Genomic DNA, 19441 nt, shown 5'->3' with positions numbered 1-19441 from the left:
ATGCTATTGATGTTGTTGTATATGCACTATGTTTAAAATAATATATAACCTGCTGGTTTTGCTCCAATGCAGTATTTAACTATTTTTCTTTCATTATGGTTTTCTTTCAATACAATGAGCTGCCATTGTGTTATTGCTGTGCAAGGAGAGAACACTCACAAATATTATTGTATTATTGTTATTTATTACATTATTTATGCCATGGATTTAAATTGTTTATTTGCTATATACATTTAAAATAAAATATCTCTGTTGGATGGTAAAAAAAACAAACAATTGTAACCCTGGGTATTCTTTGATTAACTGTAGTGGATTACATAAACAAACACACACACAACATGCATTCATGCACACACATAAACTTTGAATAAATAATAATGTCATTTAAAAACTGCTCTCTAATGATATTTTGTATTCATCACCAAATCTTTTTCAGCCGTAGTACTACAATTACAATACTAGTGCCATTCCTCCATCGCTCTCATGCTCTTTGTCATATGAAGCCTGAAATCAAATATTTTCTTCTGTACACTGAAGCAGAGTTTAGGTCAATTCCTTTCCCATTCAAGAAATGAATTTTAAATTCAATCCACCAATTGCCCTATGTCCTATGAGGCAGTTTTCTCTTAGTGAATTGAATTTCAATTCATATCCTGATTTGACTGGATTGAAATAGAATTGACCCTAACTCAGCCCTGAAGGAAATCATTTTAATTATTTTCCTCCAAATCCATCCATATATTCTTAATAGAAACAGATAGGGGCATCCACACTGCTTCCATTCAGGTCTAGATGTTAAATTAGCCCAATTAGAATCTGTAATTACATGCTGAATATGTGTCATCCACCACTGAGAAATTCTTACAGCATCCTGTGAGGGAATAAATGCTCATGGCAAAAATATATTTAATTTACTAAAATGGCAATGGATTCATTGAGAAAAGTTCACTAGCAAGTAGAATACAGCAGTAGATGTACTGTAGATTAAGAGCGGATGGTAAAGAAGGTGGCTGAGCATTGCCTGATGTAAAACCACCACACAACAGACACTAGAATAGATTATAAATACACAAGAATGAGCTACTGGAGATTATTCCAGGGAGATTATTCCTATTTATGTTTTCAATGTCATTACTGTACTTCTTATTTTTACTCTTCTTATTATTATTATTATTATCATTATTATTAGTAGTAGTAGTAGTAGTAGTAGGCTAGTAATCATAGTAGCAATAGCAGTAGTAATAGCTTATGTAGTGTGAATTTCTGCCATCATATTTGAACTGGTCATGACAAAGTTTAATGCAAAAAATATTTTGCATCATTCTTTTATCTAACCTATATCAAGGCTGATTGTAACAGCTATCTAGACTGAGCTATTGTGGTGTGTGCTTACCATGTGGAATGCACTGTAAGTCGCTTTGGCAAAAAGTGTCTGGTGAAAGACTAAATTGTAAAAACTATCCGTTTGAAGTCATCTTTTTGTGTATTGGCGTTTGTTTTCTATTACAGATGGTCAATGGTTTCCCATATTAAAATTTTAATTTATTTATTTTACAATTTTGCTATCTGAACGCTATGGCTATCCAACAGGAAAGGACAAGGATACACGACCCTCTCAATATGGCGCTAGTTTAGCGAAGACGTTTGACCTTAGCGGAAACAGACCTCATGTGCTCTGACCTTTTGTTCCGGTTTCCGGTCGGCTCCCGCCCCTCGCAGCCATCTTGAATTTCTGAACAAAAACGGATGAGACAGGGGGTAGAAATAGGTTGTTAATAAGATAAGAGATAGGTCTTACAGAAAGACTGATGTAACAACAACGTTTTAATGAAGAGGGAGCGGGTGAGGAGGAACACCGCGTCCCACTTTGATAGTGTTTGCTAGTAGCTTTTTAGCTTGCTGACATTTAGGTCTAACACAGATCTGCACGGCTAGCTTGGGAGATTGAAAGAATTCACTGAAGACGGACGAGGGAGAAGCCAGTGGAGGGATAGCTAACCGTGAAGAAAATGGATCGTATAGACTGAGCGGAATCCGTGTCGAAAAAGACAGAGGAGTGGAGAGAAAGAATTATTCGTAGCTGTCTTACTAGGGCATCTGATTAAACCACGGTAAGCCACTTAACCATTTAACGGTAACGGACCTTGTTAACTAGTATGTCTAGCTTGCTAGCAAAGGCTTCTGACTAACATTACTAACGTTAATCCATCTGGATATCAGAAATGATATCACATGCATTGCACATATTAACAATTAATGTGACCAATATCCCTTGCCTTGAGTAAGCTAGTTTGCAATTGTTTAGTTAACCATCTAGCTTTCATGGTTACTCTTTGGGTTCAGTGTAACGTTAATAGCATAGTCTAGATTGTTTATAAGGAAGAGCCAGCTAGATTTTGAATAATAAAGCTACCCAGTTAAATAATCCAGATAGCTACAACCTAGCCAGTGTACGCTAATCACAGATATAAATCAAGCCAGTTATGTTATTGTAAGTTGTATGTTACGTAGCTAGCTAGCCACCCAGCGGGCTTCAAATGATAGCTAACTTAAATCACCGTTGCTGTCAGTATAGCTCAGCTAGCGGACGGTGATTAAGGAAGCATATTATCATTAGCTTGCTAGATGGCTACCCAGATTGTTGTATGGTTCGCCTAGTTAACTACCTGGCGAACTCTGATTGAACGTCGGCAGTTTGTGCATGCAATCAATCTTTCGATTATTTGTGGAGAAATCGGAACGAGCAGCTGGTTTTCCCATTTTCATTGCCATTTTCCCCTTTATTTTTCCAGTCTGTCTGTTTGGCTTGTTGAATTGCCAAAGATATGCAACTAGCTTGCCAGATGGCAGAGCGACACTTGTCAGTCTATGGACTAGTACGTAATAATGACGTGTTGTATTCCAGACCACTGTGATTTTTAGTTTTTTGTTTATATCCGTGCCTTGTTTTCTGTTTGTACGACATATTATCAGTACATTCTATTTATCAAGTGTGTCTTTCTGGCATAGAAAACTCAGTTATCCTGGGGTGGAGTGCACTAAGTAGCCGGAATCCTAAAGTATGACCATAGTCCAGGTCTTAACTGATGGTTTGCAGATTGGTTACTGTTTGCATAAAACCAATGCAGACGAGATTGTATGCGATCATAGCTACGTGCCTGCCCTAGGGTATGGATATCTGCATTTCACCATTTCGTTTCCTCTGATTTCCTGGTGTAGGTAAAGTAGCTTGAATAGCTGTTTTGAAGTTTTGCTTGCCATCTGTCATCTAGGCAGCTTACAACAAGATGAAGTATTCTCATCAAAACATCATGCAAATATATTATTAAGTGATTGACTAAGTCGATATTCAGAAAGCAGATGCAAAAACACATTTTTGCAAAATATGTCTGCTTGGTGCATTGTACCTTTGTATTGTAGGAAATACGACTGATATTTAAATTCTACATTAGGGGCGCACAATGTGTTCAATATGAATAACCAATATTAATCTGGCCATGGTTGCCAATGCCTTCCTATTTTACATTATAACACCTTAACCAAGTTTTCACATTCATTCAAGAAGTAGCCTATATGAGCACAGTATCAACCTATAAAGAAAAAATGTGACACATTTTATTTGTATAACAAATTCTTTCAATTTGCTTTCTTTTTTATTAATCAGGGAGTCCAGAGAATCCCTGTATAGTTTTGCTTATGAGTTTGGCTGGTTAAAATGATAAATTCAAACTACTTAATTGATAAGAAGTCCAAAAAACTTAGCAGGCTACTTTTTGAGCATGGCATTGTCATGAATTTTACATAGAAATTTTCAAATCAAATGGATTGTCTCTGTGGTGTATGTATGTTGTCTCACTGTATCACAGAGACAATCCATCCAATCTTAGCATCGGGCCTATAGCAGTAAGTTCTTTATAAAATATTGTCACCCAATACCAATATGACCCCTATATTACAATACAATTGAACATATAATTTTGTTGTTGACAGCTGTAATTTAATGTCTGCATAAGATGCTGCCATTGTAATATTGAAGGCCAGGTTTGTAAATATTTCATCAACCTGTCTGTGAGCTGTATCAAATACTGTGTCAAATATGAAACTTTAGATATTCTTTTGGAAGCAAAAGCAGTACAGGAGTTTCTCATTGCAGTAGCTGGTGATGTTATTTTTGTGATGGTGAATGCTAACATCCTTATTGTATTAAAAAATGTAAATGGCTGGCCAACATGCCTAGACGGAGTATATCCATGTTCAACCCACTTTGTTCATTTTCCTTGCCTTTCAGATCTGTCATGTTGTTACCAGGCTTGTTAGCTAATGCTGTTTTTATGCAGGACTTGCAGTGTAGAAAAGCTGACAATACAGTTGGTGTATAGGTTTTAAATAATGTTGACGGCAATAGCTCCCATTTCATCACGTCTACTTCCCAAACATAAAATATAATTATGTATTTTTTGGTTTTTATTCAGTCATGTTAAGCCGTGAGGCTGTATTATTTCTGTTACCTAGTGAATAACTACCTTTTCACCCGCCTCTTCATTTTTCTGTGTTGATATGCTGTAAGTATATCAAGTAAGAGCTACAGTACTTTGCAATGACTAAGACAGCTAGATATTTTGCCAAAAGAAAATGCAAAAAATGAACAAGGTGTAAATATGCTGATGGTTGACACCAGTGTATAGACGAAGGGTACATAAAAGGGTAGGCCAAATTATTTAACAAAATAAAGGTAGCAGTTTTACTGTCTAATGCACTGCCTCATAACAGAAAGCAAGTTGTGGAGTAAACGGTAGTCTTTTTGAGGTCTTTTTCAAATTAAGAACAGTGCGACTCCTTGAAAAATATAAAAGGTCCTGGAAGATCTAGCCAGTGTTTTTAAATGCAAGAGTTCCCAAGAAAGCTACAGCTATTTTATTTGCTTATATAGTTGAATTTCAAATGGAATATATATCAATAACTTATTATTGCAGGTTTAAACATTATTTTCTAAGGAAATAATGTCAAAATTGAATATCAGCTTTAAGATGGAATAAGCTTATTAAATAGTCTAGTAAAATGTGGCAATGAGAACAAAAATAGATACCGTACACTCATAGTGAATGCTCACTGCTTATAATTAACCACAAAGTCAACAGTCAGCAAGACATTAAATTGACAACAGAGAAAGAGAGACCAATAACCCAGACTTTGCAACAAGTTTGCCCGACATCCAGCTTCAGTGCAAGGAACCAATAGACATAAAAAGCTAAGATGGAATAGCACAACCAATGAACCACAACAAATATAAGAAAAATGCTTCTCCAAAATTCAAACAGTCCAAGTTCCAACATGTGTTCCACTCAGTTATAAATGCTTCTCTCAGCAAGTATTGAAGATGCTGGCCAAGATTGGGTGATGCTTTGAAATTAAGACACTGAAGGGGTTGGGTTCATCCGTGGCTGAATTATGTAATGTCTGACAAACACACTTTCTTCTAAATGGGGAACTGCCATGTTGTCAAAGGCATAGCTATTGATATGATTATCTAAAGGCCTGCTGTTCAAGCTTTTTCTGAAATGGACCAAACATGAATATGTTGGGGGATGATTCAGATTTGCTGCTGAAAATTCCTTACTAAAATGGCTAGTTTCCTCCTGCTTTTGACAGTAGAGGTGATGTTTGTAAATTAATATCGGCCTGCATTGAAATCTCCATTCTCTGGCAAAGAATATTGTTGCCATGGGGCAATGAAAATCACGACACACAAAATGTGAATTCTAATCTGGGAAGCCTGGATAATCATTATTTACATTATTAATCAATATGTTAAATTGATATTTTTAGTTGAACGTAACAGATTGGCCTTTGTATGCTCAGAGCATTCAAACTCAAAAGGGAAGTAGAGAGACAGAGACAGTGGCGTGAACTGATAGTGAGACTAACAACTAGCTACTTTGTTACAATGGAAAATGCTGTGTACCACAAACAAATAAACTGGTACCAAGACATACTGTCACTTTCTCTTGTGCTTCCAATTTATTGAACATTAGGAATAAAATATGAATTCAAATCACTGCCATATATCAAAGCTTTTTATAAAATAAAAGTAGTTTATTTTACAATGACAAAGCAAAGTTTTCCGTCGTTATGCAGAAGTTGTACTGCATTTTGTGAACCTGCCCTGCTATTAATGTTAAATCTACAGGATTTCTCTTCTCAGAAGGAAAATTGCCTTTATTATGGGAGATGTATTTCAAGTTGTCACTATCATTCCATGGCGTTCCCCATGAATATTGATACTTTAGAACTCTGTTTCCCACCTTGCATTGCAAGAGATTGTGACTTTTTGCAGTTGAACAAAGTCAGTTAGCTAGAGTAGAGAACTTAAGTGTTTACCTAATGTAGTTCATATTGCCAGTTTTTATAGTATTAAATTGACAATATAGCATTCCCTGTTTAAAAAAATAGAAATTTTGGCAGAATTGATTTTTGAAATTAAGTTCCTTGTTTTTTGTAGTTGAAAAGAATTCATTTTAAGATATAACAATGATTGTTTAAACGCACTGCAGGTCAGAAGTCTTTCGTTATTATTAGCCTAACGTGGTTGTGATTTATTTTTTCATTGAAGCACTGATGTAGCCTAATTGCAAGCAAAATGGATATTCATTAAAAACCTGGTAGTATTGAACAAATTCAGAGGAGGAGGCCCACTTATAGTGAATGGCCAGCAAAGTTTATAGCCGTTTAAATTCGACCAATGAGGGCCACATTTAACCTAGTTTCAATATGCTTGGATACTGATGTCCCAGATGTAACTAGATGCAGGCATGCAGTATAAACTGTAGATAAATGTTTTCACAGAAGAATTTTCAGGAAGATTTGTTGACTTTTTTTTTACGGTATTCTACATCAAAAGGTTAAAAAAACAACTAGTCTGTAATTGCTCTTTTCAGACAGCAACTAGTCAATGATCAGAAATGTGTGTTCACATTCCTAACGTATACAGTGAGCACCAATGTTTGGGACAGAGACAGACATTTTTATTGATTTGGCTCTGTACGCCACAATTTTAGATATGTAATCAAACAATGGTTAAAGTGCACATTCTTATTTAAGGGCATTTTTATACATTTGGTTTCACCATGTATAGGAGCACTTTTTATACATAGAACCCCCGTATCAGGGTGTCATAATGTTTGGGACAAATGGTGTCACAGGTGTTTCTGATTAGTCAGGTGTGCTCAATTGCTTCCTTAGTGCAGGTATAAGAGAGCTTTCAGTATTTTGTCTTGATTCTAGGCTTTTGATTGTCTTTGGAGTCTGTTATTGGTGTTTGTCAACTTGAGGACTGGAGTTGTGCCAATGAAAGTCAAGGAAGCCATTATGAGATTGAGAAATAAGGAAAAAGAACAGTCAATGACATAGGCCAAACCGTAGGCTTACCAAAATCAACTGTTTGGAACATTAATAAGAAAGTGAGCTCAAAAATCACAAACCTTTAAAAGCTGGTTCAGCTAATGTTGCACTAAAGCATTGAGTTTTTCCTTACTCTTGTCCTACAGTTGCAGCTGTGTTTAAGGTTCTTATTGCAGAATATATTTCAAATATTTTCAAACTGACTCAAACATCATGGTTCCGTATAGTGTGGTTGAAGTAGGCTGTTGCCGTGTAATTTAATATGGATACGGAGAGTAGTAATTATGGACTGAGAACAAGAATGAGCATTGAATGCTGAGAATTAAAATGCCGTGGGTAGTTCATACTTAAGTAGTGGGATGCTCTGAGAGATCTGCTTTTCATCTTCATGTATGAGCATCAATATTTTTTGTAGAATTTATCTGGAATTTATCACTTTTTAACAAACAGACTGATTAATGGTATCAACACCGATTTCCTGCTCCCAAGAGATCCAGTTTCTATCGGGAACTGTATAAATACGTAAGTTCACCTCTTGTCAAAACAAGTAAACCACTGGCATTCATACCTCCTGTCTCATATGTGAGCAATTGTTTTATGTCTGTAGAAGACTTTATGTAACAATGTGTATTTTTACAAATATTGTTTCTCACAAATGGCTTTGGAGAAAGTGGATCTCTCCACCCACCACATTGTCAGAAAGAGAAGCTGTAAACACAACCTGCAGCAAAATGGCTTCAAAAAACATACATATAATATCTTGGATAGTTCAGCTAAAATGATTTTATTTTGGGTATACCCTGCTTCCAGTCATTTTTATACAAAACAGACATGCCTAAGAACTGAACTGAGAATAGATTTGGATTGTATTGGTTTGAAGCCAACCGATTTGTTTGATTATGTTTACAGCTTGTGGAGTGAGGGCCATCATTGTTAGTATCTGTAAAGTTGAACTTTTATAGTATCAGTTTATTTGTTCTTTAACAGTAAGCGGTCTCCAACTTTACTGTGTTGGTCAGTGCTGCACTTTATTGGGCAAAACATTATTGAACCCAGTGAGACTTTTCTCAACCCAATTAATCTGCTGTCTTATTAACATGTTTTTTGTTTTTCATGTTTATTTATCATTTTGCTCTCTATGGAATACTCTATTGGGTCTTTGCAAAGTGTGTAATATTAAGACCAAATATATGTATGGTTTGTCCTCATCTGACTCAGTTTAGTTGGCGCTTATTTTTTTTTCATCTGACCAGAGGCAGTGGAATGCAATGAAGAATGAGAGCAAGGTGAGGTTTTGTTTTGTCCCCTCTGCTTAATATACGCCTGCAGATCAAATGCAGTTAAAGCTTTCATCTGCTGGTAATTTGGTTAGGCCTTCCTGCCATTTTAGTGGGGGTTCCATTTAATGTTCAGATTGAGTCGGACCTTTTCATTTAGCACGCTACTGTGCCGCTGTCCTTGACGACACCGTGATTCATACTCTGCAGCTAAATGCTCCAATGTAATTTTCCCTATTCAAGGTTTCAGTGTGGGCTGTGGTAGCCAGTTGTAATGGTTAACTGAGATGTGGAGACACATTGAAGGGGTAAACAAACCACTCAAAAAAAAAAAGATTAGCAGGACTGAAAAGTGGACAGAAAAAATAAAAAAGCTGCATGTGTATTCAGGAAGTGGACTATGCAAAGCAATGGGTGGTTTGACACGGGGATGGAAATGATGTATCATTATTACTCCGGATTTCATCTAGCTGTATGCCCATGAGAAGTCAGGGACGCATTCATTTGTTGCAGTGAGATGAAGGTCACAACTAAATCGTTATAAAAATCAAAATGTTATAAAATGTTATACATTTTATCAACGGTGACCGTTCACAGGTTTTGTTTGAATGTGATCTGGAGCTACCTAGCCTTTTAGCTACTCTAGCCCTAAAGCTGTGTCATCATAACATACTCTTCCAGTTATAGCCCTTATTCCAAATTGCCAGAACACCGTTTCCGGAATGCTGGTTCTGGCTCTCATTCACACGACTCGTTGTTGTTAAAGGTCTGTAATATTTTTGGCTCTACAAACAGTGTTAAGTCACTAAGCATAATCAAAATCATGGTGCTGAAAATAATGTAAAGGATATTAAGCAATGAAAGTCTAATTTCAAAATCTTGTTGTTCCTTATTTTTATTCTTTAAATATTGTAACCAACCTTGCATTGGCAGACCTAGGGTGTTCATTCTTTCTGAGAAATCATTTTGTGCTCGTCAATGATCACCACACGCAGCGAGCTCAGCAGGTACTGTAGCCTATATAGAAGCATGATGGATCTCAGCAGGCACACGCTCTTCTGGAGCATGGCAGAGGTACTCTGCTGGGTTCGTGTCAGGTGAATGCCTCATTTTGTGTGTCAGGTTGAATGCCTCATTTTGTGTCAGGCGAATGCCTCATTTCACACTTTCTTTTTCACATGGGCATCCTTACATTGTCATGCAAAGAAAACCCATTTTTATGTGCTGGGTATAAGGTGCAATGGGGGGACTGAGTGCATCGTCTGCACTGCATTGCAGTGCCTCATTAATAAACCCTAAAGGCCTTCTCCACCCGTATTATATTTCCTCCCATATCAGACTTCCACCTCTGAACCGGTCCATTTGTGCAATGCGCCAGGGGTGTGCATCTTCCCTCATCTCTTCTACACTCTCCTTTATCTCTTGTGCTGGAATGAATTGAAGCACAGCACATCACTGAACATGGCACCATGTCCGACGGTTTGCTGGTTTGGTGTTAGAATGTATTCGTGCTCAGCCATTCCCTGTAGACGGAACACCAACGTACAGCACTATGCCACCGTGTAAGATGTTCAGTTCATTGTTTTACTGCAGATCATCATCCTGACCATTAACTTTCCCACCCTCAGAATCCTAATGGCCTCTAATAGGTGGATTTTTTGGTCTGCCATTATGATTGCTTTTCAAGCATTTCAACTATCTATCAATCAATCAATCAATCAATCAAATTTTATTTATGTAGCGTATTTCACAGCAATTTTCACAATACGCTTCACAGATGGCCCTGGCCTAAACCCCCACAGGAGCAAGCCTAAAGCAACAGTGCCCTAGTGAAGGGGACAAAACAAGAAAACAAAAACTTTACCATATACAGATGTGAAGTCAAGTGTGTGTGTGTATTGATTCTCAAACAGGACATTTCCAGGTACAAATTATCCCCCCCCCCAAAAAAAAAAAGTCTGCAGCCAGCACTTGACACCCAGTTGGTGAGTTAATCTCTGAGCACCTCTTCTGCTGCTCTCACCCCTGCTAGCTCCTCCTAATGTAATAATTACGTTCTTTTCCTGTAAGCACAGGTCTGGAAACATTATTTAAAAGACATGGCTCAAACTTGTAACTGTTTCAGTTGCTTGTGTGCCCAAAATGTAATCAAGCTGGGATGTAAAATTGGGATGACTTGGGGCTACAAATAATTTTCCTTGTGTGATCTACATAGTTGTAATTTTAGAAATGAAAAATAGTGTAGGAACAGTACAAACTACCATGTGTCTTTTCGGTTTATCAGCCCTGGCTGTAAATGGTAACAACGCTAACCAATCAAAAACCAGCTTCATGCTGTTTATGCTTTACTTTACTCTGTGCTGGATTTAGATTGGTGGAAAGTGCAGCATTGTCATCGTAGTAATGCACAGAGCAACACCCGGCAGGAGACACACAGTCCAAATAGAATGCTGGCTCCCAGTCCTTTGTATGGTATCTCTTTAAGGATGAGTCTAAACTCATAAAGCATATCTATAGACTTTATTTTCATTCCATTTAACAATGCTGGCCCTGCCTCTTTTGTTCCCATTTGTGAAATGACAGCCACACAGCCATGCGCCCTTGGCATCTGTACTTGAACTGTATCTTGCTGTCTATCAAATGTAATGTACATGATTTGGTTCCCCCCCAATTCTTTTTTCTTTGGTGTGACAGTATTAATCTATGGCATTGCACACCGATGAAAAGTTGTCTTAATTATCCTAGTTTACACTGATGTTAAAGATAAAGTTAAAGATTGATAGTGACTGGAGACTTGACATAACATGCAAATTTTTTAATTTGAAAAATATCTGTGATGACCTCACAGGTTAGAAAAATAAATACAGATAAATCATAGATGTCAGTGAATGTTGAAAGAAAACATCAAAAATGTAATCTAGTAAAAAAGCATAAGAACTGCAGCAAGGTGTTTGTTTCCATGTCTGACCTATACTGTACATAAACACACAATTTTTTTTTTTTTTTTACAGAGGTTAGACTATTATTTGCACCTTAGCAACACCAGTCTGGTCAAAGTAATTACTGGAGCTATATGCAACTGCTCGTTCTCTTCTCTTGACCAGGCTCCACTTCTCTCTCTTCTTCCCTATATCCCCATTATTCTTTTTAAAGTAGACCTCTAAATGGATTGTTTCAGTTTGCAACTTTTGGAACCCTGGACTTTACAGAATGTTATTGGCATTTACTTACTTACTACTTACTTACTTTTATGTTTGCGGGTTATTTTAGGCTACTCCAATCAGGAATTAGGCCTAATGAAAATGGATTGCTGTAAAACTTCCAACGGTAGTTCCAATGCCCAAGTACACCAGCGCTTATTAGAAGCTGACCTTTATTTAAAGCTGCATTATTCGAGTTTTGAGAACCCTCCCTCGATGGTACTTCCAGCACCACGTTGCAAGCTTACGGTTGTTTATTTTTCAAATATGTGTCATGCATATAAGACCGTGGACAAACACCTGTCTGTCTAAAGTTGCATCCTAAAATACTGTAAAAAAAAACAACAAAAAAAAACAAAACAGTCGTATATACAGTATTGTGCAAAAGTCAGAGACCTTTTTATTTATTTTCTAGTGAAATCCACCATTAAGTGCTGTTATTTATTTGTCAGAAAATTATGCAGCAAACATATATTTAACAAACATGCACAACTGTGTACAGTATTAATCTCTCAGTATTTATTGTGTCAACCCTTTGCATTTAATACTGCTTCCATACTTTCTGGGAGATTTGTGTTTATCCAAGAAATCTGTGTGGATATTTTCCTGTGCTTTTTGTGGATCCCTCCAAAGTTCAGTCTTATTAGTATTCCACTAATTAGTAAAATATCCAGGAAAATGAATTGATGTTAGTTTTTCTAGCTCACAGACTCATAACATAATTGGCTATGAGCTTGCTAGTTTATGACAAGCTATTTAGCTAGCTGGATCTCTCTTGTCCAGTTGAAACAACTAATGCCTATCTGCATAAATCATATCAAGGAAGCTCTCTATAGCAGGAATATAATAACATATGTACGTACGATAGTCTAGCTTGCTATATTGCTATACTGCCTTTCATATTGTGTACCAGTAGTTCGGATTGCCAAATATGGGTGTGCTTAAAGGGGTCTGTCTATCGCCAGAGCTACTTTATTTTCTTTTCTTGTGCCTTTCTTAAATGTTTGTCTGCATGATGCCTCCAGTGTGTGAAAAGTTTTATTGGCTGCACTAGCTGTTGTATCCATGGCAACCAGTGCTAAGATGAACTCTTTTCAACCCGGTGTTTACTGGAGACCGGTGTTTATTTGCAAAAATATGACTTCCATCCCAGTTGACATCCTTGCACGTAGTTCTTTAAATATTTTTTTTGTACTCTTGCACAAATGCGACGAAGTCAAATATTTACCCGCACTTTCCAAAAAAAATAAAAAGATTGCATATGTGGCCTTTTTGATCGCAGTCTAGAGCCCTGTTGGAGAAACAAGAAGTTTAGTAGCTTCACTTGAGACCCCATAAGTTAATTAACAAAGCTGCTTTAAAGACTTTCTCATGGTTGGCAAAAAGTGCCAGTGGTGAGAAACAACAGTTTGAAGTTGAATGAATGAATTTATTAGACAATTTTAAAAATACATATAATGCTGCACTTCAGTCATTACCTACTTAATAGAATCATCAAAGATAAAAACACAATACAGCCAGAATGTTTTCCAGTACTACCAGTGGGGTTCTGGACCACCTATACCCAATATTAGTGTTCTTCAATATCCTCACATCTTATGAGTAGCATTGGTTTGCCACAAAGGTCTCTAGAATGTCATTTTATGCTGTAACATTAAGATTTCCCTTCACTGGAACTAAGGGGCCTAGCTCAAACTATGAAAAACAACCCCAGACCATTATTGCTACTCTACCAAACTTTATAGTTGGCACTATGTATTTGGGCAGGTAGCGTTCTCCTGGCATTCGCAAAACCCAGGTTTGTCCGTCAGGCTGCATTATAGTGAAGCCACTGCTCCAGAGTCCAATGCCAGTGTGCTTTACACCACTCCAGCTAATGCTTGGCATTGTGCATGGAGATCTTAGGCTTGTGTGCAGCTGCTTGGCCATGGAAACCCATTTAATGAAGCTCAAGACGAACCGTTCTTGCGCTGATGTTGCTTCACAGGAAACAACGGTATGATGTCAGAATGAATGTTGCTACCAAGGACAGTCTATTTTCAGCAGTGGTCCCATTCTCTGAGCTTGTGTGGCCTACTGCTTCACAGCTGAGCTGTTGTTGCTCCTAAACATTGTCACTTCGCAATAACAGCGCTTACAGTTGCCCAGGGCGCTCTAGCAGGGTAGAACTTAAATGAAGTGACTTGTTGGAAAGGTGGCATCCTATGACAGTGCCATGTTGAAAGTCACTGAGCTTCAGTATGGCCCATTCTACTGCCAATGTTTGTCCATGGAGTTTGCATGACTGCATGCTTGATGTTATGCACCTGTTGTCAATGGGTGTGGCTAACCCACTAATTAGCAAAACCCACTAATTAGAGGGGGGGCCCACACACTTCTGGCCATGTAGTCTATGTGTGAGGAAGACAGGCCTTGCCCGAAGGTGAAGGGAAGCATTTTATCCATCATTGTGAAGGGCAGGTTTCATTTCCCCATGTCAAGGCTCTCTATGTTGAGTATAATGTGTCTGCACTGTAGCCTGGTCTGACAGCAATCTGACATCATTACAGACCTGTTATGTTTCCTGTGATTTACTGACTAACCTAAGTGACTTTCATCTGTACAGTGTGACGTGCCAGTTTGAACGTTTGATGTGAAGTAGTTTTCTTTCAGGATGCTAGCATAACTAGGTATTGAACTCTCCATCTGAGAGTTTTGTATTTGATAAACTGAATGCTGTATTTTGACCTTATATTTTATGTTATGTTCATTTTATTGCCTGGAGAAAACTTTGCCAAAAAAAAACTTGGTTTTCTGCTGCAAAAGATTGAAAATGTTCATAGGATCCTGAGGAATGTAGCAGGAAACGTAAAAATGTTCTCTCCTGAATTTCATAATCCTGAAGTCTGAACACAAATATGTATACATAATTTGGTAGCTTTTATTGTGTTGTCCTTTGTGAAAGTCAACTGGTAGAAACACTGGGCACAGCAAAAGGTCAAGTGTCCCCAAAATGTTATACGCATACACATTGTCTGATTGATGTTGACAAATCTCTGAAGTTTAATTGCAGCCATTCAATGTAAACTCCTGTAGCCCATTCACCACCCTGGAAAACTAATGGAAAAGAAAATATCTGCCAGAACAATATGCTTCTAGTTGATGGCCTAGAAGCCTGAGACTTGCAAACCAGCAGAACTCTAGACTTTACAATACAAATGCATTAGACTGTGGAGTGCCTGTCCTGTGGTTATTTGCTGTTGCTGTGAGGAAGTGTGGAGAGGAACTTGGCTCTCTTAAACAGGAAGAGAGATGGGGAGGGGGGTAGTGTAAGGAAGTACACTGAGTTTGGTCCAAAGCATTCTTCCCTGCATTTTGTGTTTGGATTTATTAACATACTGGATTGTAAGGGTCTAGTGAGAACAATGGGTCTGTGACTACAGTTGCATGCCAACATCACCTAACACCATTTCCTTCCCTGTTCTCTTCTCCCTGATCAAATGTGACTATTGATTGTTCATTTAAAAAAGCGTAACAACGGATTAGTCTATGCCTATGAAAATAATATTGTTTTAAAGGCATACTATGCAGAATTTTTTTGCCTGTGTTTACAGTCAACAAAGTCTCCTTCTCAGTCTTCAGCCCCACCCGATCACCCCCTGAGTACTCGACCGTGTCACAGACACGCAGATTCATTAGAAGCTATTAATACATTTTCCCATCAATTACTCGGACCAGACATTTAAATTGTCCGGTCGGGACCACAAACCAGATAATATACAAATAATTTGAAAACCGGGAATTCCGGTCAAAACCCCAAGGTCGAGTAATCCTTGCTGGATATCTAGAGGTAACGTTACTTACAGGTCCAACAGAAAACAAGGCAGCTCTACGTCTCCTTTCATCCCCGTGGCGAAATTTAGTTGACATCACAAAGTGATTCCAAGGTTAAATGTCGTTCTTGAAGGAGCCCTGCCAGCTTGTCATTTGACTTTGTTGTAGCTAGCTATAGCAACCAACCCTATGCAGAAATTTGATCCCAAACCACAGGCTCTGTAGCCACACCCACCCATCTCCACACAGAAAAGAGTGCCACACCCAGAAACATCCCTAACACATTTTAGAATAACAACTACAGGTGAAGGTGCACAAATTCTGTGAAAATACATATATGCTCTAGCATGGTTATTTTATAAAATATTTTCATAGTAAAAATCCTGCATAGTATGTCTTTAAGAAAGTGCACAAATTATCTACCATAAAGCATAGTTCTTATGCTTTTTGACGAGGTGACTGGCAACAGGACCTCAGCACATCAATAATAAACTTTTAAGAGGGGAAGGTCACCATTTAGACCCTTTTAAGATGTCATTTGATGTGTTGTGTAGTGACAGTAACATGATATGTGACCTTGATGGCTGAGAACAATGTTTGTTTTCATATTGGGAACCCCCTCTTGGCTGTTGATGGCATAACTGGAACAAAAGGTGATCTGATCTGCTACTGTATGTTGGTGGGGAGAAGTGGCAGTGTGCCCGATGAACCATTTTCCCATGCAGAGGCCTCTGATCACTTAAAGACAGCAAACCGGTTGTACATTAACTTAGATTGTATGGATGTATGCTTTGTGAACTGTGATTATTTCCTTGTTTTGATGCTTTTTTCCCATGACCTGCAGAAGTGACTCATGGCTTCTGTTGTTCAAGTTCAGTCTCTTGGCAGTTAGAAAAGGTGATCTGGAAGCATGTCTCTCTGTCTTCAAGATGGTGTTGTGTTTATATTATACAAATTTCTTTTGGAGATTTTGACGCTGTATGTTGCTGTCAGGGTGGAAATGAGTGTTGAATTGAAATTGATGCAAGAAGTTGAACTCAAAAACTGACATATTTTTAGTGCTACAGGGCGGCAGAAGTTGTGCTCCACTTCTTTTGTCTGATGCAAAGAGCGCATGTGCTCTCCCGCCAGTGTTGGTACGATTGTTTGCTTGGAGCACATAAAATTGCATCTCTAATTCAAATAAATCAAATGGCTTGTTAGCTAACTAACTGTGTCGGATTTATGTAGCCTTTTTACATTGCATTTAAAAAATGAAAATTACGCAGCCTCTTTATTCATGGGCATCTGTTACTTGCAGATGCAGCACAGATCACTAATCCTTTCTATGGATAAGCCACGTTGCTGGTATATGAAAATGCCGCTGAAAGTTGAGCTTTTTTTCAGTTTTTGCACGTTGCTCTGCTCACCTCCACCCTGTACAGCTGCAGGGTTTCTCTGGTCTTCATAATCTGTAGAAAATGATGCTTCCTAGCCTTAGCTTCTCGTTTTCAGACCTCATGTTTCACTAAGTAGTTAATAAACACACTGCAATGCATTTATCTGCTCTGAATGGTGCATAAAGTGGGTGCTAACTGAGTTTATGCTTCATTTGTTTTTAAGTTCTTTGCACAATTATAAATTAGGGACTAGCAAACAATTACCAGAATGTTTGTAGGAATACATATTGCTTCATTTTAGTGCAATGTTATGGAAAGTTGACATGTTAAATGCGTGAAGTATCATCTGTTGCCTGGTCAAGGTACAGGATTTTATTTTGAAAAAACTATAAAACCCCACAAATGAGCTATGTGGCAGTGGATGTTTGTGAACTTCATTTCCGATATACACTTTTTAATTATTTTATACAGTATCCATAACCTTTATGCTAATTGCATGACCATGACTAGCATTTTTATACGCAACAGCTTTGGTCATACTGGTCATATAACCGTTTTCAATTCAGAATTCTTTGATTACTGTGGAAATAGTCACCACATTTTTTCTTTTACTGTTTGTTCAGTTGCAATTTCATCTGAATGTTTTGCTGACTTAAATTTGTGTGCATGTAAGTAATATATTTTTTACACTAACAGTAGTGTTGCTGTTAACTTACAGATGTTACCAAAGGCTGTGCACACACTGGGGATGATGTGTAAAGAGAGAGGACTGCTCCTTATGCAGTGTCTTTCTTGTGAAAAGGTTTTAATGCTAGTCATATGGTTGTAACAACAAGTGCTTAATCTTAATAACTGTTGTTTTAGTGATTGCTTCATTACCTCATACTGTTCCCTTTTGGGCAATGTATTGCAGGAAAGTACTCAATAATCCTTCTGAGTTCATATTACAAAACACTGAGAAGAGCATGCTGGTTTGAATTACCTATCAGTTTGGGACACACGCTTGTTCGAGGTGCTGTACCTGGTGCTGTCTCCACGCTAACTCTGCTGTCTGCGCTAACCCTGATCTCTGCGCTAACTCTGCTCTCCATGCTAACCCTGATCTCTGCGCTAACTCTGCTCTCCATGCTAACTCTGCTCTCTGCGCTAACTCTGCTCTCTGCTCTAACTCCTCTCCATGCTAACCCTGCTCTCCATGCTAACTCTGCTCTCTGTGCTAACTCTGCTCTCTGTGCTAACCCTGCTCTTTGCGCTAACCCTGCTCTTCACACTAACTCTGCTCTCTGTGCTAACTCTGCTCTCTGCGCTAACCCTGCTCTCTGCACTAACTTGCTCTCCGTGCTAACTCTGCTCTCTCTGCTAACTCTGCACTTTGCGCTAACTCTGCTCTCTGTGCTAACTCTGCTCTCCATGCTAACTCTGCTCTCTGTGCTAACTCTGCTCTCCATGCTAACTCTGCTCTCTGCGCTAACTTGCTCTCCATGCTAACTCTGCTCTCTGCGCTAACTTGCTCTCCATGCTAACTCTGCTTCCTGCGCTAACCCTGCTCTTTGCGCTAACTCTGCTGTCTGTGCTAACTCTGCTCTCTACGCTAACCCTGCTCTTCACACTAACTCTGCTCTCTGCGCTAACTCTGCTCTCCACGCTAACCCTGCTCTTTGCGCTAACTCTACTATCTGTGCTAACTCTGCTCTTCAAGCTAACTCTGCTCTCTGCGCTAACTCTGCTCTCCGCGCTAACCCTGCTCTTCATGCTAACTCTACTCTCCATGCTAACCCTGCTCTTTGCGCTAACTCTACTATCTGTGCTAACTCTGCTCTTCAAGCTAACTCTGCTCTCCGAGCTAACTCTGCTCTCCGCGTTCCAATCCCCGCAGGCGCTGGACATGCCGTCGAGCGTGAGGGCTGGGAGCCTGAAGGATCCCGAGGTGGCCGAGCTCTTCTACAGGGAGGACCCCGAAAAGCTCTTCTCTGACCTGCGGGAGATCGGCCATGGCAGCTTCGGGGCCGTCTACTTCGTAAGGGAAAGGGCCATCTGGGCTGGCGGGGGGAACTGGGACACGGTCAGGGAGGAGGGGGGAGGGTGCTAATCTTTTACATGGCCGTGGAACAAATCGGTCTCGCCGCCTGTTAAAGGGAGGCATTCATGTGGCATTGCATGTGAAGAGAAAACAACGGTTAACATGTGCATGTGAGTGTCCAGCTGGTTAGTTTGTCTTGTGTGAACTGACCCCCCGTACACACACCTTTTCTCTGTCCCAGGCCCGCGACATCCGCACCAATGAGGTGGTGGCCATTAAGAAGATGTCCTACAGCGGCAAGCAGTCTAACGAAGTGAGGGCTGAGCAGATTTTTTTGTTTCCTGTTAACATTTC

At 38.9% G+C, this 19441-nt stretch overlaps 1 protein-coding gene across 7 annotated transcripts in view; it reads left to right on the top strand.

Moving 5' to 3' along the window:
• Positions 1 to 1704: 1704 nt before the first annotated feature.
• The window catches only part of LOC135249180 (serine/threonine-protein kinase TAO2-like), a 36789-nt gene continuing 19052 nt past the window's right edge, over positions 1705 to 19441 (top strand). For 4 of the 7 annotated variants that reach the window (XM_064324533.1, XM_064324532.1, XM_064324531.1 and 1 more), the window contains exons 1-3: positions 1705 to 2111; positions 18944 to 19084; positions 19329 to 19400. In XM_064324533.1, coding sequence (XP_064180603.1) covers positions 18953 to 19084; positions 19329 to 19400 — 204 coding nt within the window. In that variant the 5' untranslated portion in view covers positions 1705 to 2111; positions 18944 to 18952. The remainder of the gene's footprint in view (positions 2112 to 18943; positions 19085 to 19328; positions 19401 to 19441) is intronic. The other 3 variants (XM_064324530.1, XM_064324528.1, XM_064324529.1) reach the window with 1 other exon arrangement.

This window comes from Anguilla rostrata, chromosome 2, assembly GCF_018555375.3.
Source record: "Anguilla rostrata isolate EN2019 chromosome 2, ASM1855537v3, whole genome shotgun sequence".
NCBI classification, from domain to species: Eukaryota; Metazoa; Chordata; class Actinopteri; order Anguilliformes; family Anguillidae; genus Anguilla; species Anguilla rostrata.
The sequence above is the reverse complement of the archived record's forward strand: the minus strand, read 5'-3'. Positions and strand labels throughout refer to the sequence as shown.